The sequence below is a fragment of the Corapipo altera genome, unplaced genomic scaffold (genome assembly GCF_003945725.1).
Source record: "Corapipo altera isolate COAL_440 unplaced genomic scaffold, ASM394572v1 49, whole genome shotgun sequence".
In the NCBI taxonomy this organism is placed as follows: Eukaryota; Metazoa; Chordata; class Aves; order Passeriformes; family Pipridae; genus Corapipo; species Corapipo altera.
Genome location: NW_020884879.1, coordinates 6,971,182 through 6,997,746, shown reverse-complemented (window position 1 = coordinate 6,997,746; position 26,565 = coordinate 6,971,182). Strand labels below are relative to the sequence as shown.

Sequence of the window (26,565 nt, the reverse complement as noted above, 5' to 3'; positions counted from 1 at the left end):
TGTTTGGTTTGGTTTTTTTGGTGAGGGTTATTTCTACCTTAGATGAGTTTAATGAATCCCATTCTATAGAGTGGTTCAAAAATCTGTAACACCAGCATGTCTGGAAAGATTCCTGTTCTAGGGTGAGAATGGGAATGAAGCCAGGAAAGGGAACTGAAGAAATCCTGTAAGTCAGTATCACTTCCCGACTGATATATTATGGCAACCAAAATTTAACTCCAACACCCAAAATTAGGTACCAGCTTAACAGTGGTGCACTATGCACATAGAATTTTGTGAATGTGTAAGTTTTTGGCTTTTTTTTTAAATTATCTTGTGTGGATAGGTTTATTGTCTTTAGAGGCCAACATATGCATCACTTTGACCAGTGACCAGTAGTTCAAAATTAGTGTAGTTTTATTTGTATATTCCAGTGCACAAGCTAACTTGGAATAAACGTCTTCTTAGGTATGAAACTATTATTTAGTCCTATATATAGAATTCTTTCCAACCTAGTGGTTTTTAAACATAGAGCTCCTGGAGCGAGTCCAGTGGAGAGCTACAAAGATGATGAGGGGACTGGAGCATCTCTTATGAGTAAAGGCTGAGGGAACTGGGCCTGTTTAACCTGGAGAAATGAAGACTGAGAGAGGACCTCATCAATATCTATAAGTATCTGAAGGGAAGATGTCAGGAGGATGGAACCAGGCTCTTCTTGGTGGTGCTGAGCAATAGGACAAGAGGCAATGGGCAGAAACTGATGCACAGGAAATTCCACCTGAACATGAGGAAGAACTTCTTTGCTGTGTGGGTGACCAAGCACCAGAACGGATTGCCCGGAGAGGTCATGGGGTGATCTTCTCTGAAGATACTCAAAAGTCATCTGGACACAGTCTTGTACCATATGTTCTAGGGACCCTGCTTAAGCAGGAAGATTTGACTAGATGACCTGCAGTGGTCCCTTCCAACCTTAATCATTCTGTGATTCTGTGAAGCAAAATGAGTAAATTTTATATCCCATACAGGCTGCTTATAAAAATAAGTTGGCTGAGGGAGCTACCATTGTTTACCCTGGAGAAAAGGAGGCTTGGGAGGACATTCTTCTTTTACAACTACCTGAAAAGAGGTTGTAGCAAGGTGGAGGTTGGTCTTCCAGGAAACAAGTGACAGGACAAGAGGAAATGGCCTCAAATTACACCAAGAGAGGTTTAGATTAGATATTTGGAAAAGGTTGCCAAGCATTGGAACAGGCTGACCAGGGAAGTGGCAGAAGCACCATCCCTGGAAGCATTCAAAAAACAAAGCGTGGACGTGGCTCTTGTGGACATGGTTTAGTGGTGAATGTGGCAGTGCTGGGTTAATGGTTGGTCTCTATGACCTTTGCTAACCTAAATGATTCTGTAATTCTATATAGGTACAGTATCTAAATTTTGTGTTCTGGAATTAAAGCAAATTAAAAGAGTAATTTTTGCTTCAATTTTTTCTACTTTTTAGGTTATGTCGTTCTGTAGGTATATGTTATCTGTGGTAATAAAATTTTACTAAAATTTTAACATTTATTTGAAAAGTTGCAATTGAAAGCTCACAAAATGTGATGAAAATGCTTTACAGTCTTGCCCTCTTTTGCTTATTAAACCAAAACTGTTCTCTTGTTTGATGCAGTTCTTCTCCCCATGGGTTCTTCATTTTACCTTCTAATCTTTATGTTTACAAGAGCCATAAAACCTTCATTTACTCTGTAAACTGAATTACTTCTGTACAGAAATAACTTTTCTTTCAATAATATTAATCAGTTGAATTTTTTAGGAAGATAGTCCCTCCTTGGAAGCAGTAAGGACTAGAGTGGCACGCCTTCTTGGATCTTTGGGAGGGCAGATTAGTCACAACTTAATTACAGGTGAGTACACTATCAATGTAAATAAAAATATTTATATGCCTCTGCTGTCTCTCTTGAAAGTAGATTTCAATAAGGTCTCAGCATCACTTTATGGGAATGCATGAGCTTTTCAAGGATTCCTATATTTTGTTGCTCTTGTTTAAACAAAATTGCTTTTATTCAGTTCTGGGGCTTAGTAGAGCAAGTCACCAACTTACTATGGAATGCAGAAAGTATGTAGAAAACTACAATTAAAGGCAAAAAATTATATATGCATCTGAGCATATGGTTTTATTCCCCCCCCTTCACCCTCTGGCTGCAAAGCCATTTTAAAATTTTGCCCCAGTTTGTAACTCCTAAGCACCTGTTTCACCTTTTAACTACAGTTCTCACTTTAGTCAGTGCGAAATTTAGATAGTCTAGAAACTAATGTAGTTGTATAGAAATTTTGTTCCTTTCTTTTTATGTTTACATTTGTTTTTTCTGCCTTTACAATCAAATTTCTTTCTGCCACGTACTTCTCTGTTACTTACTCATAAATACTGTTGGAAAGTAGCCTTATTCCCTGGAAATTAAATACGAAGTGTGGTCAACTTTGTTAACCAAATTAGCAAATATGAAAATATAGGGAGAGAAGGGAGTAAGTATGCCAGTTTTCCTTGGAAGAGATAGCCAGGGATGTAGTCATGTTCTGTGCAATTGCAGGAGTCTGTATGTTGGATCTTGTCTGACTGACCTTCAAGAATTTTCTATAACGTTAGAAGACAAAAGTTGGATGTCTTAAGAAGTATTTTAAATCAAGTGTAATTCAATGTCTGCTAGATTTATAATCTGTACTGAAATTGGAGACTGCTGCAACTCTCTCCTGAAATGCTGGCTACAGTTTTTACAGTACTTTATGAGGAATTAACATTGCATGGCAATCTAACTGAAGTTGAAAGGTTACAGACTGTTTTGACTGAGCTATGTAAATACTCTATGTGTATGATATAAAGCTTGTTTTGATCTTTTTTCAAATGCATTAGCTACCTCTGCAGAAGAGATGATGAAGAAATGTGTATCCTGGGACACTGAAAAGCGTCTGAGCTTTGCTGTACCGTTTGCAGATATGAAGCCTGTCATCTATTTGGATTTATTTTTGCCTCGTGTGACTGAACTGGCTCTTTCTGCAAGTGACAGACAAACAAAAGTATTGATGTTTTCTCTACATTTTGTTTTGTGCTAGCTGATAAATATTGCATAAAATAATGTCTTCCTTCTGACTAAAAGCCTATTTTAATTAATTCACAGGTAACAATGTATTTCTTTGCTCTTTCATGATGATGTTATTCTGAGTGTTTAAAAACTGAAGAGCAGAGGTTGCACTAAGCTCTGTCAGACAGCATTGTACTTTAAGAGTTAGACTTAACATAAAAATGAATATTTTAAACTAGTGGATCTTCATTGTTGTTTGGTCTCCTTCTCATGCCTAGCCTATGAACTTGCGGGCCTAATCCAGCAGAGCACTTAAGCAAATATTTTCTTACTGTCCTGGATTGGGATGGTGATATCCAGAGAGGGTCAAGAATGGAAGTAGCCTTGAAAACATAATGATGGGTGACTTTTCTAGTAATTAATTTTCTCCAGCTGAAATGTGACTGCCCATGACAGAGACTAAAACATTAGGAAAAAGGCCAGTTAGTGCGTAAATTAATTCCGTGGTCATAATCTGTTCCTGAAACAATGATTTAGTATAGATTGGAGTGATTTGTCAAGTATACTGTTTCTTGTGACTTACTCTCTTCTGGCCACAGTTTTGTCTTCTCTGTGAAAGTAATGGATGCATAACCAAAGGGATTTTTAAATTTCAGGTTGCAGCGTGTGAGCTGCTACACAGCATAGTCACATATATGTTGGGGAAAGCGACTCAGATGCCAGAAGGACATCAGGGTCCCCCACCTATGTATCATTTATATAAGCGAGTTTTTCCAGTATTGCTTCGTCTTGCTTGTGACATAGACCAGGTAAGTAGATTTATTTATAAGCATTTTAATACCTTTAAATGGGGGAATTAATTAGTAATTTTATTTAGAAGTTTTCCTGTCAGAAGTTTTCCTAACATGTTGCCTTTTTTTTTTTCCCTCAAATGTAAGTATTTTTTAAGCTGAAATTCTGTTTTGGTTTGGGAGTGGGGTGGAGGCCTTTTCAAAGACTTCTGTAATGCAGTGTAGTTCAGAGTAACTCAGAGAAATGCACAAGAGAGATTTGAGTTTCAAGCTTCATTCAGCGAGTTGGTGGCAATAGCACTCTTAAGCACCGTATTTAATTTCCATAGTTGTTTTTCAATAAATTAATTTGAGGTGACGTTGATTGTTTCAATACTGAATGAGTGCAAAGCTGCAATCACAGAAAAACCGTTTGGGAGAGAATTTGTAACTGCCTCTTTGACATTTCAGGATGATATATTTAATTCAAACATCTGAACTTGGTATTTCTCCTTTCTTGCACAAAACAGAACAGACACATAGGTTCAGCTTTGCTGAAATTACAAGTCTTGTGGCTTTTGAAACTGCTGTTTGGACCCTGGCATCCAGATCTATTTTTAGACCAAAGGGACTTCATGTTCTGTGTTATCAGTTTAGGTGAAACCTCTTCTACTGGCATGGGGCTCAATGTAAGCCATAGGAAAATAATGTCTGGATTGGTCCAAACTGATGCATACACACTGCATTATAATCATGTATACATGCATATATAAGCATATTTAGTGTTTTTCCCTTCATGTTTCAGTAGAACAGTATTCAGTCAGGTTGATTTACATGTAAAATTGTTGAAGTCCAGGAAGTCAGAATAATATATGTGGTAAAGACCGATTTTTAGATGTAAATACAGATTAAGAAACAAACTTCCCTGTTTACCTGACTGTGTCTTGGCATATCAATCTGTGGCATGCAATGTGCTTTGTCTCAGAGGATCTTACTGGAAGTAAGTTTGGAGGTCATTGAAACCAATTGAATAGAAAGCAGGTAACCAGTTTTAACTATCTGGTTTTTTTAATCCCTGATACAGGAATGTAATATGAAGCTCTTTTTTAATTTTATAGACCCTTTTTCAAAGTACTGTTTTTTATTCTTACATATTTTGAATAGCAAAATAGCATAGAAATGTATTAATCCTAGAAATGTAGTTGACATTTACTCTTTTCAGGTAACGAGACAGTTATATGAGCCTTTAGTCATGCAACTCATTCACTGGTTTACCAACAACAAAAAGTTTGAGAGTCAAGATACAGTGGCATTCCTGGAAGCTATCTTGGTAGGTCGTAAGTCTTTCCTCACTTTTTTCTGTGCCATTTTTAACTAGCATCATTTTACTACTGAAGGAACTAGGAACACATGAACAGATAAAATGGCCCCTTAATTGTCTGAAAGAAAGAAAATGTTTTTTAATGACCATTTAATGCTTCTTAACTGAGATTTTGATGATGGATTTCTCTTTCTTTGGCATTCTCAAAATACAGCTATATGATCTTTAGAATCGTTATAGGATTAATGAAACACTCTTTATCCTCAGTGTATACTAGGAACTCCTGAAGTACATTCACCACTCATCCCTCTGAATGGACATTGCTTTTGTTGTGTGCTTAATTTTTCTCTAAGTATCTAATGCTTTCACCAGGTACAAAAGCTTTAAATTTCAAACTAGCTTTTGCACTGAACTAAAGTGGTTGGAGGCAAAGTAGGTCAAGAGGTCTTGCAGTGCTCTTTTTAAATGTAATTTCAGAGTGGCATAGTGGATCCAGTTGACAGCACTTTGAGAGATTTCTGTGGTCAGTGCATACGAGAATTTTTGAAATGGTCTATTAAGCAGACAACACCGAGACAGCAGGAGAAAAGCCCAGCAAACACAAAGTCTCTCTTTAAAAGGTTGTATAGTCTTGCTCTTCACCCCAGCGCTTTCAAGAGACTGGGTGCAGCACTCGCTTTTAACAGTATCTACAGAGAATTTAGGTGAGTAAACAGAACTTGAAACAGTAACTAGCTTGGACTAAAGGTTCAGTGAGCTAAAAAGAATTGTAGAACTCAGTCGTCCACTGACACTCATTCTGTTAATGCATATAGTAGCTGTAAAATTGAGTTACTCAGCCTAATAATTTTTATTATAATTTAATTATAATTTTGTGGTTTCTGCCAGTGGGGAACATATAAATCTAAGGTTTTTATCACAAATTTATTGGAAATTATTTATGCCTTTTCTGGATGGTCAGCAGATGTCACTGCTAGTTTTTAAGCTGGTTTAGACGTACTTTTTTGTGAAAACATCTTGTGCAGTTTACCTCTACAGTATTTAATTTGGTGATTTTTAGTTAGAATTTCACGCTTAGTGCTTCTTCTACTCATGTTTCTTGTTAAAATTTTTCCTGATTTTTAAAGGGAAGAAAATTCTTTGGTGGAGCAGTTTGTGTTTGAAGCCCTGGTTGTTTTTCTGGAAAGTCTGGCCTTAGCCCATACAGATGAGAAATCATTAGGTGAGCTATAGTTAATGAAGTATGGAATGAAGAAAAAAGTCATCCTGTTGAATCTTGGTTTAAAAAAGAAAAACTGTAACTGTAAGAAAAGTAAATGTGCTTCCTTTTGCAACAAAGAAAGAATTATTTTTCATTACTGGTAGAGAGGTCTTTTGGTATCTAGTTAGGAACTCTTTGAATCAACTCCTTGCAATGTGTAAAGGTGGAATATTTTGGGCTCAGGAGAAAGAACCTTATCATATTTGTGATGATTTACAATTTTGTAATAACACTAAAAATGCTACTAGTCCTTCAGATTTGAGTCCTGATTTTGCACTTACACAGTGTAAAATGTAGCTTGATGAGAATCTTAGTCTACTCTTTTATAACAAACAAAATACTCCAAAAATTGACATTTCTTTGTATTTTGTGAAAGATTTCCCCCATTTTGTAATACCCTTTCATAGTTACCTTGTCATTACTCTGTTTAACAGTATGAAGATGTGTGAAGAATCTATGACCTCTTACACAGTACTAGCGATTCTTCAATAAATCTACTCTTCTTTCTTTTTTTTTTTAATGCTCTAACTTTCATCAGTTAACAGTAATTAGAACATAAACCCAAGAACTGGTGTAACAAAGCTTTATGTCTTTCAAAGGAATAGTTTAGGCTGCGATAGAAGTGGCCCTAAAAGAAGTTCTCATATGGGAAATTTTTAGTTTCTCTAAGCACGATCACGGAAAGTAGAATACGTATTTATACAGGAGGCTCCAGGGCTGGCTAAGGCCGTGCTGGCCTGTCTGCTATTTCATCATTTTGCTCTGCAGCCTTGAAAAATTTACTGTAGAAGCACAGAGTAGTGGAGCTGATAGACATTATCCTCTGTGTAAGTCTCTTGCACTGCATCTATAGTGCTAATATCTCGATTCATTTAACCAGATTATTGGAATTTACTTATAGATGGCAATTCTCTCTTTCTAACAGGTACTGCCCAACAATGTTGTGATGCTATTAATCACCTGAAGCGCATTATCAAGCATAAAGCCCCTTCTCTGAACAAGGAAGGAAAACGCCGAGTACCACGGTCAGCAATTTGCCTTTTTTTAATATTACATTCTAATGAATTATGTCAGTAGTTCCATTAAATGCTTGGGATTATGAATGAGGAATTCGTCTTATGCCAGTTGCTGATACAGATGTCCTGGTATATCTGTTGAACCACTGGTGGGAAAATGCTGGACATAATATGAGAGGCTCATGATGGTCATTCTTTATTGCAGCATGGTGAATTTGCTGTAGTTTACAAAGGACAGGCAGAAAAGAAAAGCATGTTTCCCTCACAGCAGTGTTTATAATAACATTAGCAACAGTGCTACAAAGCAGCACTTGCAGGAAACTCCTCCAAAGCCTTTCTTACTGCTGTTAAATGTTAGCAGAAGCATAACAAGCTGCAGCAGGATGATCAGCAATTAAAGAGCAGTAACAAAAAAGGTGGAAGAAGCAAAAAATGGATCCAGTATCATGCTGGATGAAACTGTGAGTCACCTGGTCTGATCACATAGCTGACCCTGCTTTGAGTAAGAGGTTGGACTAGAGATCTCCCGAGGTCCCTTTTTACCCAAATTATCGTGTGAAATTAAAAAATTGGCAAGTTGGGTCTAGATTTGGGTCACTGATGTGGTGGTGTTTGATACGTTAAGAGACTGGATAATTAGGGGAATGGAGAAAAACTGTGCAGGCTTATTTAAACTTTAATCTCCATTTTTGCATCTCTGAGTTACAGAGAGAAGGGAAGATACCCGATTCTGCATTGTAAATTGTTTCTACAAGGACTAGATCTGGGGATCCAAAGTAGAGTCTGGGGATCCAAAGCAGAGTGAGGAGAAGAGACAGACGTGCTTGTAGAAGAACTCTTCCTTGTAGTGCAAATGGGTTGTGGTTAGACAGATAAAATGCTGTGGTGCTCATGGAACATTTTGATCTCTTTCAACTGGAAGACTGTGGCTTCTTGATAGATGTCAAGAGGATGGTTAATCCCTAGTACTTCTTTGCAGAGGATTTCCAGCTACTAAGTCAGTGTGTCTTCTGGACGTTGTCATGTGGCTCTTAGTGCAGTGTGGACGACCTCAGACAGAGTGCCGACATAAAGCCATGGAGCTCTTCTATGAATTTGTTCCTTTATTACCAGGTATTTTAAGTCACAGTGCGCTATTATCTTTGCTTTTTAAATATTGTGCATGCCTTTCCTTCATGTTTTCCATGCAAGGTATTAATTACAAGAAAAATTATTTTTTAAGTAAATATCTCTTCATTCAGTGTTGTTAAATAGAAAGTGAGTAGTTGCTTATAGTGTAAGGTATTGTGGGAAACTCAGGGTTTGTGGGCATAGAAGAGGGTTTTGTGGTGGACTTCCTCCCAGGCAGGACAGAGAACTTCCAAGCCCAGAACTGCTGTAGTATTCAGCTAAAAGGGCAGAATTTGCTGATGGGAGACTAGTGGGAACATCTTACAAATTGGCCTCTACCTTATGGGTAATTTTAACAATATGACCAAGGCTAAAGCAGAACTAATACCTTTTCTGCTAGAAGACCCACTTTAAAATGCAAAGTTTGTGTGTGTTAGTCCGTTTGTCTCTAGTTCCTTGCTAGTTTGAAATGCATTTTTCCTAGAGAATTTACATTTCTGTTTCTGTCAGGAAACAAGTCTCCATCTTCTTGGCTGGCTGATATTCTAAAAGCCAGGGATGTTTCTTTCCTCATTAATAAATTTGAAGGAGGTGGCACTAATGCCAGAAATCCATCTGGGATCCTTTCTCAGCCAACTCTCCGTGGTATGCAGCAACCCTTCAGTTTACAGGCTGTCATGCAGTGGATGGATATGTTCTTAGCAGCACTGGATTGCTACAATACATTCTTTGACCTGCGAATGATCAAACCTTGTGAAATACTGAGTGAGTGATTATCTATTGCTTAAGGTTCATTCATGTGTGTTACACAGAACCCATCCAAGATGAGTACTTAACTTGGACTTGAAGTTTTTTTTGTAAATGTGGGAAGTTTTCAGTGACAGTTGTAGTGGGATTTTTTTTATGAAGTACTTTGTATCTTAAAAATGTTTCTTTTTAGTCCTAGAAATATGTCTTTGCGTTTTTACCTCTGAGACATCTACTTACCAGCAACTTCCTTTACTTTGTCCCATCTTCAAAAATTATTTTCTGTAGCTAATTTCCCACTGCTGGGAAGAGCAATAGATTTTTTTTTATTTTTTTTTTAAATCCTTCCGAAGCTTTTTACCTGCTCCTTAATAATGTCTGGAGACAGCTATCAGAAAACAATGAAAGAAGTCACCTTTTCACTTCAAGCCCTGTACACGTTACTTTTCTTCAGTTCCTGATGCATCAGCAGCATCAGGTCCAAAAGCCTTGTATTTGAATTTTGATCAGGTACCTAATAATACCTTGCGTAGCCATTGAGTCTCCCAAAAGGTTTTTCTTTTAATTATTCTTGCAGGTCAGTCTAAACAAAATAGTTTTGATCGCTGATAGTACAGTTGCGTAGTTACTTTATATGTGAAGTCTTGTACAAGTTTCAGGTGGTTTGTCAGTGTCATCTCTGTCTTGGTTTAAAACAGCACTGTAAGATCATTGTTGGATGCAGTTAGCATAGGGCTAAGTCATTCAAAACGAGGGATTTAAAATTTTTACCCATTTTTTTACATTTGCCTAAGTCATCATCTTTAATAAGTGCTCGTAATGATCAGTGCTTGTAGTGATCATTAAGTAGAACACTGCCCTTTATTGCCCACAATATTAATATTTAGAACCGATATAGGACTTTCAGAAAACACTAGTGTGAGATGCAATGCCTTTCTGTTTGTTACCTCAGTCTGACTGTTTTCTTCCAAGCACAAAACAATATATTTAGAAGTTCAGAGCGGCTGTATCATTTCAACATAGTGTGATTCTTCTTAGGTATAAATGAAAGTTCCTCGTTCTTGGAAGCTGTGCAGTTCTTCCTTGAAACTATTGCTTTGCACGATATCCACGCAGCAGAGCAGTGCTTTGATTGCAGTTCGAAAGGCAGCATGTTCAGTCCACAGGAGAGAGACGTGTACAATTACAGCAAGTGTACCATTATAGTCCGAATCATGGAGTTTGTCACCACGATCCTGGAACTGTGCCAGCAGGATTTCTGGAAGGTAGGCACTGAAATCTGTAGCGAATGCAAGATACAAATTTTACATGTAGCTAAATGTGTGTGTTCTATAGATGGAGTACTTGAAATGAATATTTCCTGTGTGATTCCTGATGGCATTAAATGTGTGGAGGTGGTAGCTGCTAGAAAGGCAGATTGGCCAATTCTTCCTTTAATTGCCTAGCTTTGATGCAGTATAAAGCATATTTAACTGTATAAAATATAGCAATTATGATTCTCTTAGAGAATTTACACTGCAAAGTTTAGTTCTGAGACCGTGATTGTTTCTTGTTTGCAGTAAATCTCTAAGAGTGTGCACAGAGGTGTACATCAGGATTTACAGGTGTATAATCAAGACAGAAACAGACCTATGTTGACTTAAAAGATCTTACATGCAGTTTGATGAGACAGCATATATCCTATGTCTATTTTTATAGATACCAAATTTCTGTGCATTCCCGTAGTTGATTGAAAGTCAGTGAGAATAGTTACTGTTTCACGTTTGGTTTCATTTTAGATAGATGGATTAATGATAAGTTATGAAGAATAAAACAGGGAAATCAATGAATTTTTAAACGTTTATTTAATGTTGGGGTTTTTTTTCCTTTTAGCTACTTGAGAAGGAACTGCTTAATGCAACCTTCACAGAGCTTGTGGTGATGACTGTGTGTGATCCATCACACATAGGCTTTAACACAGCTGATGTGCAAGTCATGAAAAATCTCCCAGATGTCTCAGTAAGACTCTTGAAAGCTTTGATGAAAACTCCCTATAAGGAATCTTTGAAACAGTGCATAAAAAAAAGAATCACACCCCAGAGGTAAGTAGGGACTTTCTAGTAAGCATGACTCTGGAACAAATGCCACTGGCCATGAAAAATGGGGAAGTAAACATTGTTGTCTACAGATGCACATGGATCTCCCAAACAATGTAATGTTACTGCTTCTCTTTTCTCTTTAGCCTTGAGGACCTTTGTTCTGTTGATCTGTTTAATTCAGATGCACGTTTTGATGAAGTTAGGTTTAGTGCTGTCCTTTCTGCCTGCAAGCAACTCCAGAAAGCTGGCCTGCTTCATTCTGTTCTTCATAGTCAGGTAATTATTTATCCAGAAAATAATGTTGAATATTTCTGTACAGGGAAGAGCTTTTCCTGTGTAAAAGGCCAGAATGAAAACAGAGAACAGATCAGATGAAGTTGTTTAAAATGAGATTAACAGCGAAGAGCTGGTATTGAATAGGATCAGAAATAAATGTGTTGTGGTTATTCCACAAATCTGAGTAGCAGAATACTAAGGTTTGAACAATCTTCATAACAGGTGTTTTTTTCTGGTTGGCTCCAGACCCTGGAAATCAGAATGTAGATTCTAAAACTTACTTTTAGTGAGTTTCACAGGACTGAAAACTCAAAAACTCAGGATTAACTATCCTACAAAGGAGGCATTTTTTCAACAACTTTTAAACACAGACCATTCAAAATGATAAAGAAAATTAGAAAAGGAGTATTTTCTGACAATAATAAAGAAGTGATGTAGTGGGTCTGAATTACAGGAAAACAGGATAGAGAGCAGCTGAGGGGTGAAGCTGTAGGCTATGTTATTCAAATTCCTTCTACTAAGTTTCTCATCGTAGAAAATCTATTTTACTTTGGGTTGAAGGGAATCAGGTTATGCAACAGCCACGAAGGCTGAGAATTTGTGAGCAAGGCTGTATTTAACAATTATTTAATTTCTGTCAGGTGTTGCCATCCATCTTCTATGTCTTAGCAAAATCTAGACTTGTGATTGTAGTATAGTGATAATCAAGGAGCTGCATGGTTTACCATTTGTGTACCACCCATTTTGACTAAGCTGTTCGTTTTTTTTCTGTAGTCTAGTAAATCTGAAAAAGTGGAGGAGGATCAAAATATTTTGAAGATTTCCAAATTACTGTTAGTTTGTTCTGACTTCGTACACAATAGGTTTGTCTCATTTCAAATCTTGATCCTAATTTAGAAAGGTGTCTTGTCATGGTATATTTGCATTCCTTTATAAGAAAATTATCTGGAGTTCATGTGTTTTCATCAGCTATACAGCTGGATTGGAAGGCCTTATGGTATTTTTTTCAGTTTATATTAATTGTCGTTTGTGTGTGTGTTTGTTTCCATAGGATGAAGGGCCTCATTTCTCAGTTGGCTCCAAGCTTCTTTCAGTTGTTTATAAAGGCATTGCACGTGGGGGTGAAAGGATATCTCTTCCATCATTAGACATTAACAGTAAGCGATTAGCTGATAAACTCCTGCAGCTGGCCTTTGCTGTTGATGACCAGGTAGGATATGGTTCTCCACTTTTAATACGCAACATAATTTAATAGTCATCGATAGTCTTCTCTCCATATTTTTAGTAGGTGTTTTATTCATACTCCTACAGAGGGGCTGTAACAATTCACCGGCTTAATTGAGGGACAGTTGGGGATAACAAGCATTTCAGCATTCTGTTAGTGCTTTATGTTATGCTTTCTAGTAAAATAAAGAAGTTTGGAATAGAAGCTTAAAAAAACCCATGCTTTTCTAGGAAGTTTCCAAATGAAATGTAATTTCCTTGAGATAACTCTGTCTCTGTGCCTTGATTTTCACAGTGTGAGGAGCTAGTAAGTCTGCTGTTGAACACAGTAGTGTTATCTGTGCCACTGTCAGGAGCATCCCAGAACCACTTGATCCATTTCTCTCATGGGCAGTATTTCTACAGCCTCTTCTCAGAAACCATCAATCAACAACTGCTGAAAAACCTGGATGTGATCATCATCCAGCTTATGGAGTCATGTGTCAGCAATCCCCAAATGGTATTGGACTTCTTTAAAAGGACAAAATCAAAAGGGAGTGTTAGAAGTAACGCTTTTATTGTTGTTAGAAGTGGATGTAACTGAGTGTGTAGTGGGGGAAGAAGTGCCTTGGGTTGAATTTCAGACAGCAAATGGATTGATAGGTTTCATTTGGGGTTGGGTTTCTTTGGTTAATTGCAGGGGGTGGGGGGTTGGGTGTTTGTTTGTTGGTTTGTTTGTTTGTTTTGTCTTGTTTTACTGGTGCTATCTTCATGATCTCTGGCAACCTGACGTTATTTAGGTACTCTGTCATCTCAAATCAAACTGAGTGGAAAGCGCTTACCTATTACCTCTCCTGAATCTATGGATTTCAGGATGTCTTTGCATGGTACTTCAGATCATGAATGTCCTTTCAAAGCAAGGACCCATTTACTGTGCTTAGATTTTCATTACAGAGTGATCTCAGAGCATGTGGACTGGATTTGTTGTGGATAAAACTAAACTGGAAAATGAACTCCAACCACTAATGGGCATTTAGTCCAGAGGACAAGAGTAGAGATAGATTAGAGTATTAAAAAGAGACACACACACACACACACCCCTCCCGACCTGAAATAAATATGGGGTAGTTGTCATGTACTCAGTGTCAGCACCACTTGTTCTGCTGAACAGATTTTCTCCTGTTGGTTGACAGTACTTACTGATGTAGAGCTCACTTTCAGGTCCAGGAAGGAAACATGTTATAGTTGAGAAGCTCTTCCTTCAGTGCTTCTGATGAACTGTCAAAAAGAAAGACCAAAAGTCCTCTTTCCTTTTTGCTTAAAAAGATTCTCAGGAAAGTCGAATGGGAAAGTAGAATCACCTTTTTAAAAATAATGGGATCTTTTTTAATCCAAAGTATTATGCCTAAAAGTTTTACTTGAAAGTAACAGTTAAAACACTTGCAGCATAATTTTTGATGCTACCAAAAATTGTTTAATTAGATTGTAGAGAGATGCGTATGTTTTAAAAGGCTATTTCTTATGATGACTTTGTAGTGTTTCCTGTACAGAGCATGCCATTAACTTTTTTAAGTGTCTCTGATAAATGATACACTACTAATTTCCACTGGCTGCATGTGGCAATAGTGTGAAAATTCCCCATTAGCTTAATTGAGGTAAATAGCCAAATTGGGTCAAACATTTTATTGTCGTCTGCTGGTTTTGACTACTTTTTTAAAAAAAATGTATTCTTGATTACGTTTGATATCTCTTCTTTAGTTTTATGCATTTGTGACATAAGAAAAAAATAATTTGTTTTTTACTCTGCCATCCACATCTGGTGAAAATACAAGGTTGATAACATTAATCCAGTTTATCAGTGGTTGCCAGCTATTCAAGAGGAGAGAGAATGCAGCATTCAGATTTGGAAGTCACTAACCATTATTTTTGGAAGAAAAGAGATTTCAAACGTATTTAGTTCGTATTTGCTATGCCAGGTTTATTTTTTTTTTCAAATTGAATGCAAATAAGTTAGCATATGTGCTGTTTCTCAGTTTCATACTAAAATTTTCAAGTACTGATCTTTAGAGGTATTCTGGATTATCATTTATTCCTTCATATTCACACAAAAGGTATAGGAAGGAATTGCTGCATTGTACTCTGATTGAAACAGGAGTAAATTAGACAGAAATCTCTTTTTTAAGAAGAATGTTCTTTTCATTTCTTGCAGAGAGCCTTCTCCGGTGTTCTTTTGAGATTTAAATACAGCATTGCTTTTGGTATTTTATTTTTAATGATTTCCCATACCAATGAAGTGATCCTATCATCTTTTAATTTGGGATGCAAGAATTTACCTGTTGTTTTTTCCTTCCAGGTTTGTAGCATTTTGAATGGCATGTTAGATCAGAGTTTTAGGGACCGTGCTGTACGCAAGCAGCAAGGAGCAAAACTAGTGACAACTGTACTAAGAAACTGGGAGAAACTGGACAGCTGGTGGGCCAAAGGTTCAGCTCCTGAGAGCAAAATGGCAGTCTTGACCCTGCTGGCAAAAGTTCTGCAGGTATGCATTGCTTTATAAAATCCAGGTAACCTTTCTAATTCCGTAGGAGTTGTATCTTTCTTTCAAGAAATGCTGTTTCATTCTAATGCTTTGTGTTTGGGGAAAAAAAAAAAAAGAAAGTAGTTGGAGAATATCAGAATCTGGTTTTTTTATTGACATAGTACAAAATATATTTGGACAGGCAGAAATTACTAGATTTTGCTCTTCTCCCTCTCTTTTTTGGTTTTTTTTAAATTGTTCTCATGTTTTAGCTGCCTCACTCAGCAGAGAGTGAACTTTGAAACTGAGCAGCCTCTGATAACATTCTTTGTCATGTTGGTATTCAGAAAGTCGCAGTGTAGGAGTTCTACCCATATCAGCAGAATGCAGAAAGATCTTTATTTTAAAAATCTTTAATTTCCCATTACATTGGGATTTTGGTCTCAGTTTTTTTCTTTCTCTATTCTGAAAACATAATTATCTGCGTATCCTATTGGAGTTTTTCAGGAACTTGTAAAAGTAGCTGTACACAAATATATGAGAATTATTTTTCTTTTTGATAATTAGTTATTTTAAACTTGAATTGGTTTAAAGGTATGTGTTAGGATACAGAATGCGAACTGTGTTGCTGTGTTATCTGGCAGTGAAGTGACTAGTAAGAAATTTGGCTTTGAGAGGGAGCTTAATGTTTTTTAACTGAAAAATATCCAACACTATGATTTTATTTGTACTGTGTAGGAGTTTTCAGAATTCTTATTGAGTGTCCTTTTAAAACCAAAATCAGTCTTTATGTGCTTTCTGTTAATTCAGTATATTTTTGGAAATAAACAATTCTATAGCTCATGGGCTTTTTATTGTTCATTAATACAAATCTCTTTGATCAGTTAAAAAAAAAACCCAAATATTTTTATTTCTTCTCTCTTTCCAGATAGACTCTTCAGTTTCTTTCAATACCAATCATGAAGCATTTACAGCTGTTTTTAATACCTATACCAGTCTACTCACTGATCAGAGTTTAGGCTTAAATCTTAAGGTAAATTGCTTACTTCAATGGCTTCCCTACCCTCCCCAGATTAGAATGATAGTTGTTCATGGAATTCCCTGTTCTTCAGCTCAAATTATAGCACAGACACCACTTCTATTTTTTATTCTTCTGTTCAAGATACTAAAACTTGTACATCATCTTTTTTGTCCTTCAGACAGTATTACAGTAGGACAGTATCTCAGATACCATGTTTTGGTTTAAAGTGGGCTTTTTTTTTCCCTTGCTCAGATGAAAGGCCTGTAATTTTTAGGAAAAAAATTCCTGTCAGCAAATTGTTTAGAACTCTGAAGTGTTCATTTGAGAAATGATGGTTAATCAGACTTTGAGTAAGGAGTGGCATTTCCTACAGGTCAAATTATGAACATCTGTCATTATTTAATGTTCATGTCTGCAAGTATGGGATCCAAGTAATGGATTAGCTGCTATATGTGGCTTGGTCAGGAGAGGGAGATAAAGTACTGCATACTGAAAGCTGAAGTTATAAAATATGCTGGAACATAATGGTTGGAGTAGAATATTAAAAAATTTTGTACTTTATGAAAAGCTTTGCATAGTTACTTCTCAGCCAGCCTACCTTTAATTAGACAGTTTTGTACTTTCCCATGCATTTGAAATAAATAAAGTTTGGGATCTTGCTTCGGCTGTGAGGTGGTGCATTGAATCGGCGACTTGTGTGAGCAATGGGATATCATTCCTAGCCATTTCAGCTGTGAGATATTAATTAGCTTTTAACTCCCACTCAACAGTGACCAAAGCTGTTTTCTATACAGCTGGAAAGATGAGCAGCTACATAACATATTTTTATCAGTACACCAAGCCATTGAATTAGTAAACACAGCCACTGGTGCTGTTTTGTGGTCCTATTCAGCTGGCTTCATAGTTAGGGATTAACTTTTTTTAAAATTTTGAAACAGTTGTTTGATTTTGGTTTGTTTTTTCCCCTTCAGGGCCAAGCAGTGATAATTCTCCCGTTCTTCACTAATTTGACAGGAGAAAAACTTAATGACCTTAAGAATGCTCTTGATCAACTTGTAGCTTTCAATTTTCCCATGAGGTCTGATGAATTTCCCAAAGGAACCTTGAAGCACAATAACTATGTAGACTGCATTAAGAAGGTCAGTATTTTTAATGAATACATAATTAGAAGCCAAAGTGGACTACATCTAGAAACAGTGTTTCACAGGATCTGGAATTAAAGAGAGAGATTCTCAGTTCACATAAGGAAATCAGCTTTTTGGTTTCTGAGTTATATCCTTATCCAGAAGATTAATCTACAGATGCACATTAAATAAACACTTCTGTGCATCTGCTTCTGGTCAGTATTAAAAAATAATTACTTCATTAGACTGATTTGATTTTATCCATTGTGGCTCTCTAAGTTATACATTATTTCTTTTTCAGTTGTTAGATGCATTAGAATTGTCTCAGAGTCCAATGTTGTTGCAACTGATGACAGAAATCCTGTGTAGGGACCACAGACATTTCATGGAGGACTTATTTCAAGCCAGCTTCAAAAAAATTTCGAGAAGGTGAGTTTAGTCTATTGGATTTTGCTTTTGTTCTCATTGAATTTTTGCTGAAGCAAATGTGCTTTCTGCATTTTATTGTCCTTGTAATAGTGATGATTTACACTATTATTTACATAATAGTTTTAATTCAGACTTTGATTTTTTCTTCACTTTGTATTTCTGAAGTGTGAAAAAGTGATACCAATTTCCAGATTACACTTCCAGCGCCTGTGCAAATTTGAAAAGCCTTCTGTAAATTAGGTGGTTGACAATTCAATTGACTGTAGTAATTTTGTGTTACATATTTACTATCCCTGTATAACCATATGATCACTTAAGTTGATAGCACTTAATGATGACAGTGAATTACTTTGTTCAGTCTCTTTGGAAATACAAGAGCACATTTAATTGAATGTTTCCAGGCTGCCAAATCATAGACAAACATACTCTGTCTGCAGAAGAGCTCTTCAGTCTGTTCTAAACCAAACGTTTCTGCTCCTGATTGGCTGTTAAGTAATGACTATATATTTTCCTGGACCTTATGCCCAAATCCAATTTTTCAAATTTTAGCCCTAGTAAAATTTTTCAGAACACCAGTTCATCTGGTACTGGAACACTCGAATAGGCCTCTGGACAACCTTATAACAGCAAAGTCTCCTCCTTTTTTCCTTCTTGTTTGCCTACATTTGTCACGTATACCAGATAAATTATTTGTTTATGTTGTTTGGTAAAAAGGAACTGAGAAAGCTGATGTTTGCTTTGGGATTAAATTATTGTAGATGCAAAAGTTTACCATCTGTTGCAGACTAAGAAGCTGAGGGTTGTGGCTTTTTTGATTTTTTTGAGATCTCCACAATAAGTGGTGATTCAACCTGATCTCGCATGTCTTGTAAGATAATCCAAGAGGGGTATGAATGCAGATAGTAAAAAATTTAAATGTCGCAAGGATTTGAGACATAAATGAAGTCTGGTGAAAGAGTTTTCATTTTGAGATTTCCATCTTGTTTAGGAGCACCACTGCCCAACAAGTGATACTGTTGGACACCATTCACAAAATGTTCCAAAGTGAAGAACTTCTTTCAAATACTACTCGTCAAGCATTTATGGATCGCTCCCTGCTTACTCTCTTGTGGCACTGCAACTTGGATGCACTGAGAGAATTCTTTGGCAAAATTATAGTACAGGCTATGGATACACTTAATTCCAGGTTTACAAAGGTATGAATTACTTTTTTTTTTAGGATTAGGGAAGATCTAATAAAATGCAGGTGTTGATATGTATGTTTTGCTTTTGAATGAAACACTAATGGAAACCACTTGCTTTCCAGTTTTCTGTATCTTGAAATGGAAGTTTGTGCCAATTACATACTTTGATTGTTATTGAGAAAGTTTTCCTTATTCCCCAGCACACTGTTCCATTGAAGTTAGTGCAGGTTTACATATCTACTCTGTATAAAAACTGAAGTTAGAATGTTATCTGTATATATCTAAAGGGGTCTGAAATTCTGTCAAAAGCAAAAACGCATTCTAACTTTGAAATATAAAAACTGTATAAAATTGTAGCCTGTTATTACATTGTAGGATAGAGATATTCAAGCTCCGTAATGAAAGCTCTGAAATTAGGTACATTACTTCTAGAGACATAAATACATCTCTAGTCATTGCAAAGATTCTTCAGCAAGGGATTAGGATCACATATCTTCCTGTCTCTATTTACAGCCTGTCTTCCAATTTAACAGTACATGCAAAGATTTTGTTGGCAGTGAAGGTTTCTGCTCTTACTTTAGTTCTTCCCTCTCATGGTTTTGCTGGTACACCTGTTTAAAGGCAGCAGGGCAAACAAGATGCTGAAATGATCCAAGTTGAGTAACAGTTAAAGCCAAGACGTCTGTAAATTCATCTCCACCATGTTTCCATGGCTGTAAATGCTGGCACCAGTGAGATGCATAAAGAAACTCATGAATAGTACCCAGTATGGTGCTTATTTTCCTCCACTATCCTTATAATAATTTAAGCCAATTGTAGGTAAGACAACTCACCTGATAAACACAGGTCAACACAGTTTTAATAACTGTACTACACAGAAGCTCAGAATTTGTCAGTCTTTTATTATCATCAGTTCTTTTCTCCGTTTTGGAAGGTAGAAGTAAGCTAAAGACTGTCTAATAGAAACCTGAAGTAACTGTGGAGCTACTTAAAAAGGACAGGATCCAGGAAATCTCTTTCTGAGGTTTTACTTGTTTGTTTCTAGTCCAGTGAATATAATTTTGATACACAAGTCACCAAGAAAATGGGGTATTACAAGCTGCTAGAAGTGATGTATGTGCGTCTTTCAAAAGAAGACGTTTACTCCAAGGACTCTAAAATTAACCAAGCTTACCGTGGCTCCATGAGTGTAGAAGGAAATGAACTTACCAAGACACTTATAAAGTAAGACTATTATTTATTTTATTTACTTGTAACTTTCTAATTAGATTTTGACCAGACACACTTTTTTAAAGTAGACCATGTGAAACAAAAGATGGATTTGTTCAAGGGAAAATGTAATCTGTAATGTAGCTCTTGATTTTAAATGAAATACACAATATTGAATTTGCATTGATAGAATGATCTCTAACATATGTCAGGATAACTTTTACCTCCTGTTTTTGTCCTTTTTTTTCCTATTTGTTAAACTTGTGCATTTATTTTACCTTTTCAGTACGATTCTTGACCTTTAATTTGTGTTTTCACAATTTTAGTTTCAGTATACTTACAATTCTATGTGGAGTATGGTTCTGTGTTGCAAAATTGGTATTTATATGATAGATGAGAAGATGGATTTCCCGTTACATTTCATAATGCAGCAGCACACTCAGTAGGTGTAATTTGACTTAATCACCACTTCAGAGGAGGACAAAAGAGAAATACTGAATATATATGCTAATTAGTATTATTTAATTGGTTTACTATTCGGAGAAATATATAAGATATCTGAATTGCTTTTTGGTTTGATTTTATTTTACAACCCTACGTCCTATGAGGACTTCAAATAATTTCTTGGCTATGATTTGCAGAGCTATAAATGGCTTTGGGCCAAAGACCTATAAAAATCACATCTAAACTAGTTTTTATCCTACTGATGTGTAGCATAGTTTAACATGCACATCCATTCACAGTTTCGTGGCAAGGCATCATAAGAGAAATTTAGGTAGGCATCAAAACATATCTCCATCTTATCTGAACATTATCTATCATCACATTCCTGATGACTGTTCTGTAAATACTTGGGGAAGGTGTCTTTGTCACTGATGAATGGTTCCATTTTAGGGCAGTATACTTGTGGAGAATTTGAACAAGTCTGAGGTGGCTTAATCTGATAGTGCTGTCTTGAAACTCTGTTGATTCACTGGTCTCTGATTGGGACCCTTCCCATGTTTCTTAAAAGACTTCTGATGGTGTTTTCTTGCCTGTTTGTATTTTAAGGTCATGCTATGATGCATTTACAGAAAACATGGCAGGAGAGAGTCAGCTGTTGGAGAAGAGGAGACAGTATCACTGTGCAGCATATAATTGTGCTATTGCTGTCATCAGTTGTGTCTTCACTGAAAGTAAATTTTATCAAGGCTTTCTTTTTACAGAAAAATCAGAAAAGGTAAGGAGCAGTTGTTGCTGTTAGAAGGCTTCCAGAGCATGAAACACAAAGTGATGTTCCCTGATGGCAATAAATCAAAGAATGAAACCTGAATTATGTGAAATTATACTAACAAATTACCCAGTGAGGCAATAGAAGGAGTGCTAGCTGACTGTCTTGCATCCTTGCTGCAGTTTGAATTGCTGATGAAGGTTTTACCATCTGTTTGCATGGGTGAAGTAGTGATACTTGCCCTGTTTTCCTTCCACTCTCAATCAGTTTTCTAAAATGTGAGGTTAAAAACCCTGTTGTCCAAGTTTTCCGTGCTTGGAATATACTTGAATAAGAGATACTCTTTTTATAGAGCACATTCTGTGCTGTGAATTCTTGAGGAGTTGAATACCAAAATTTTCTTTGAAGTATTGATCTAGAAGAGAAAACTAGCCGTATTTTCTACATTCTACATTGATCTGTGGGGTTTTTTTTAAGAAGAAATAAAATCCATTCAAAGCAATTGTTATGGTGTGCAGCATTATAATTTTGCTATTTCCTAACATACTTTGGTTTGCAGAACTTGCTGATTTTTGAAAACTTGATAGACTTGAAGCGTCAGTATACATTTCCTGTAGAAATTGAGGTGAGTGAAATTTCTGGCCTTTAGTGGTCCTAATTAAAAAAGGGTTATGACTTTAACAGTGAAAACCAGGTCAGTTCTCACATATGGAGAAAAAGGATAAAAGAATGGACTATTCCTCTAATTTTTTAAAATACATTTTTGTGAGAGAAAGCCATACTTGAAATTTAGAACATAGCCACCATACACCTAACTTTAACATACTTTTTAGCATACTTACTCTGGTAATGAACAGCTGTAGGAATAAGTAATTTAGCTGTTGTTCTGCTGCATTAATAATGATAATTTACAACATGGGATTTTGTTCATGTTAAGTGGTTTTGATAATGTTTTGGCAGTTCTATAAATCTGTAACTTTAAAAACTTTAAAAAAATTAATTTAAAGAATTAATTAAGTAATTTCGACTTTATTTCTTGCTGTTTAGGTGCCTCTGGAAAGGAAGAAGCGGTACATTGCTATAAGAAAGGAGGCCAGGGATGCAGGGAATAGCAGTCAGGGTATGAGAGTCATTTATGACTATGAAAAAAAAATGCTTTCTTAGCTTTCATACAGTGTTTGTTGCTTTGTTGCTAATTGACTTCTACACTAGCAGAAACAAATAAAAGCAATCAATGTATTTCATCTAACGATCAATTCACAACCACTCTCAGGTTTTAGTGGCCAAAAAAGACTTGTTTCATGTAATTATATTGATTAATGGTCTATTGTTTTTTCCTATCTAGATGAACCCAAGTATTTAGCTTCTTCATCATACATGATGGATAGCAGTTTGAGTGAGGAAATGAGTCAATTTGATTTTTCAACTGGAGTCCAAGGTTTTTCTTATAGCTCCCAAGATGCTACAGCTAGCAGCACCCATTTCAGGAGAAAGGTAATTTAGTGACTTATGTGCTGTGAGGAAGAAAAGTTTTATGCTTTCTTGTAATTGCATGTATTTATTGGGGTTGAGAAGGAGAAATCTCTAGTCTCCTGTATTTGTTCTATCTGACTGAAAATGGGTTCCTCCAGAAGATGAGGGAGGGGACTTTTTCTGTCAGTCACTTTTCTTTTTGCCTCTCTCCAGTGTCTACAGCTGGAAAAAACCAATGCCTTACCTTGAGCTTCTAAAGCTGAGTAGTGTGAGTGAAGTCCAGCCTGAGTTGTAAAAAGGGTCTTGTGACTGCTCTCAGGCATAGCTGCTGATGGTTGCATGCATCAAATGCATGCAATAATAATCAAACACTTCATTATTTTTGTTGTGGCACCTTCTATTTAACTATTGATCTTGGGAGATATTAAGTGCTGTTCTTCCAAGACTTGTAGTTGTGTTTCTTCTGCAATCAAAAGATGTCTCATCAACAGTAATACTGATAGGACAGATATTTGATATCAAACATAAAACTTGTAAAAGTATCATAGGCACTGAAGATTTAATCTGTCAAAATAACTGTTAAAATTGGTAAAGATAAACTCTTCCCGTGTTTTGGAACAAGGAGGTGTTTTAGCTGCAGAAAAGTTAAGCAGATAGAAAGTACACTACTGTTTTGTGTAGTAGTGTTGTAATTTCTAACTAAACAATTTTCTTTTGTGATTCTTTTGTGTGGCAAAAGAAGGCTGCTGTGGATGCTAGTCAGTGTGAAAAAACACATCCATAAAAATAAGGCTTTCCCTCTTTGGAATGTATTCTTTGAGCTATGAAATGAAATAATTTCTGTGAGGTTCAGCTTAACTCTTCCTCCTTTCAGCATTTGCCACACCTATTCTGACAGGTAGTAAAGTCGGAGTAACATAAAGTTGACATCTTTTGGCACAAAAAGTCAAAGATGTGCAGATCTGGTACAAATATTTGGGAGGTGTCTGTTTGAGCAACCCATTTCATGTATTATTCCCTGTTGCCCACCCTGAGAGTATAGTCAAATCAGTAAACACAGATAAGATCAGAATGACTTAAGGCAGGATTGTCATTTAAAAGGAAATACAGTGTTGTTATTATTAATAGTAACATTTTTTTTTTCAGGAGACCACAGAATACATGGTTTTAAATGATGAGATGGAATTGGAAATGGATGAATTCAACCAGCATGAATGTATGGCTTCTATGACCACTCTGATTAAACATATGCAGAGGAACCAGATCACACCCAAAGTGGAAGAGGCCAGTATTAACCAAAAAGCTGGCATTTTTCCACTAATGATACCAGGAAAAGGGAATCATGATTGAATCTCTTAATTTATTAATTTTCTTGGCTATATTATAGTGCAGTCTGTGTGGTTTGAGGTGGGGGCTTTTTGGCTTGGTATACCTGTTTGGTGCAAAAAGTTATTTGATTTTTGCTCATCTCTCTTAAATATCAGGGGACAGTTCCAGTAGATCTTCCTCTTTGGATGAAATTTCTGCATGGCAAATTAGGAAACCCATCAGTACCATTAAATATTCGCCTCTTCATAGCAAAACTTATTGTTAATACTGAGGATGTGAGTAATCTTTTGGTAATTTTTTTTCTGTTAACATAAGAGGTTGTGTTATAATATCAACTGTGTAACTCTTGCGGAATAAAATACTTCGTCAGCTGAGACCTTTAGGGCATTCAAATTAAGCAGTTTGTCCTGATAAAAGGGAGCACATTTATAGGCCAAAATTCAAGATGGTGCCAGTATTTTGAATGTAATATTAATACTTCTTCTCCCAAACTCTACTTCTGTAAGTAGAGGGTGTCCACAATGCATGTCTTCTGTAAACTACAAGTAATTTATTCATTGATACAGGCAAGAAGTATTGGCTGATTGTACTTGCCATCTTTGCAGGAGCAAATATAATGTTTTATTAATGGTCACAGATGAGTCTTATGGAAACCCTTTGAGCTAAATGATGTTCTTGTTGCAGAAAGATAATAAGATAACATAATGTGTTTTCTAACTCTCATTCTTGGGTAAAACATTCTCAATCTATTTCATACAGTGATAACCTCTTTCATACAGTGATTTTAAAGTATAATATTTCTGTCTGAAATATTCCAAACCCAAAAATGCTGAATTTCAGAATTAATTCAAGAAACTTTATACTCATTTAATGCTAGTTTCTTAGTAAGCTGTCTGAAATGGAAGGGTAGATGAATGTCATTCTCTCTCAAGTCCTTTAGAGACAGAGTTTTTGGTGTGAGAGCCATATTGTCTGGGCCCTAGTGAAATAATTAACTTTCTGTGAATAATTGGTTAAAGGTTTCTGAGCAAAAGTGAGAAATGTAGTTATGGATATTTTTTATTTAAAAGTTTTTGTGGTTGTTGTTTTGTAGGTTAAGCAAAGTGCTAAGAGGTTGGTTTAGCAGTCTTACCTGTAGTGTTTACTGAATAACAGATTACTGTTTTCCACAGGTATTCCGACCTTATGCGAAGCAGTGGCTTGGTCCATTGCTGCAGCTTGTTGTTTCTGGAAATAATGGAGGTGAAGGGATTCATTACATGGTAGTGGAAATAGTAGTTACAATCCTTTCCTGGACAAGTGTAGCCACCCCCAAAGTAAGGAAATGTGAAATTCATTTTTATTTATTATTGTGACCATTTGATAATGAATGAGTGGGTTTGTTACTGTGCACTTACAGTCATTTTATACATCAGTCCACTGTTCCTTTTACATACTAGCTTCAAACATAACTTGTTTACTTGCTTGCTTTCACAAAACAATACATGTCTTTGTGTTGGAGTCCTTATGGGTTTTCTTGATGCTATTCTTTGTAGGGGAATATTAAGGATGAGATTTTAGCTAACAGATTGCTTGAATTCTTGATGAAGAATGCCTTTCACCAGAAAAGAGCTGTGTTCAGACACAATCTGGAAATCATAAAGACAGTTATAGAGTGTTGGAAGAACTGTCTCTCCATACCCTACAGGTAAGCGTTTGGACAATTGCTTTCTTTTGTCAATATTTAAAAAATAAAAATTAACATTATCAGAGGAGATGAAAAGGTAAATTCAGCTGCAGTAGTAAACTTTTTGTCCCTAGAGTTGACATTAGAACTTCAGAACCAAACTCTCCAAAGATTGTAAATTAATTTGAAAAACAACAAGGAGAGAGACAGGGAAAACATATAAAGGATAACAAAAGCAGCAACAAAAGCAGGAATAATCTCTGCAGAGATGTTTTATTTGACATTTTGGGTATTATCGCTGAATATTGGTGCACTCTGAGTAAGATTTTTGCTGTCTGCCGTGCTCCTGAACTTGTTGAGCGTTTGTGTGGGTTTATAATCTCTTCTTAGTTGTTGTGGGATGGGGTTTGAGGATTTTTTTTTTTTAGAGGGGCTGGGGTTTTATTTGCAAAGACTTCTTCATTGAAACTACATATTTACTACTTTCTACCTGTTTTGTTAGGTTGTATATGTCTACCTGTCCACATATACACAGACAATGAGGGATTTATGGTGTGTATATTTTGGTGTT

The 26,565-nt window shown here is 36.2% G+C and overlaps 1 protein-coding gene across 2 annotated transcripts in view; it reads left to right on the top strand.

Annotated features, from left to right (window-relative positions):
• PRKDC (protein kinase, DNA-activated, catalytic subunit) overlaps positions 1-26,565 on the top strand; it is an 83,863-nt gene that overhangs the window by 17,663 nt on the left and 39,635 nt on the right. Inside the window, exons 23-50 of one of the 2 annotated variants that reach the window (XM_027638613.1) lie at positions 1,786-1,876; positions 2,881-3,044; positions 3,706-3,858; positions 5,042-5,149; positions 5,618-5,844; positions 6,268-6,362; positions 7,327-7,426; positions 8,397-8,530; positions 9,038-9,292; positions 10,313-10,539; positions 11,147-11,355; positions 11,496-11,628; positions 12,680-12,838; positions 13,148-13,351; positions 15,185-15,370; positions 16,278-16,382; positions 17,342-17,509; positions 17,796-17,923; positions 18,912-19,119; positions 20,153-20,331; positions 21,367-21,535; positions 22,086-22,151; positions 22,574-22,646; positions 22,872-23,020; positions 24,146-24,283; positions 24,484-24,603; positions 25,501-25,644; positions 25,864-26,015. In XM_027638613.1, the coding sequence (XP_027494414.1) occupies positions 1,786-1,876; positions 2,881-3,044; positions 3,706-3,858; positions 5,042-5,149; positions 5,618-5,844; positions 6,268-6,362; positions 7,327-7,426; positions 8,397-8,530; positions 9,038-9,292; positions 10,313-10,539; positions 11,147-11,355; positions 11,496-11,628; positions 12,680-12,838; positions 13,148-13,351; positions 15,185-15,370; positions 16,278-16,382; positions 17,342-17,509; positions 17,796-17,923; positions 18,912-19,119; positions 20,153-20,331; positions 21,367-21,535; positions 22,086-22,151; positions 22,574-22,646; positions 22,872-23,020; positions 24,146-24,283; positions 24,484-24,603; positions 25,501-25,644; positions 25,864-26,015 (4,244 nt within the window). The remainder of the gene's footprint in view (positions 1-1,785; positions 1,877-2,880; positions 3,045-3,705; positions 3,859-5,041; positions 5,150-5,617; positions 5,845-6,267; positions 6,363-7,326; positions 7,427-8,396; positions 8,531-9,037; positions 9,293-10,312; positions 10,540-11,146; positions 11,356-11,495; positions 11,629-12,679; positions 12,839-13,147; positions 13,352-15,184; positions 15,371-16,277; positions 16,383-17,341; positions 17,510-17,795; positions 17,924-18,911; positions 19,120-20,152; positions 20,332-21,366; positions 21,536-22,085; positions 22,152-22,573; positions 22,647-22,871; positions 23,021-24,145; positions 24,284-24,483; positions 24,604-25,500; positions 25,645-25,863; positions 26,016-26,565) is intronic. The other variant, XM_027638615.1, reaches the window with a different exon arrangement.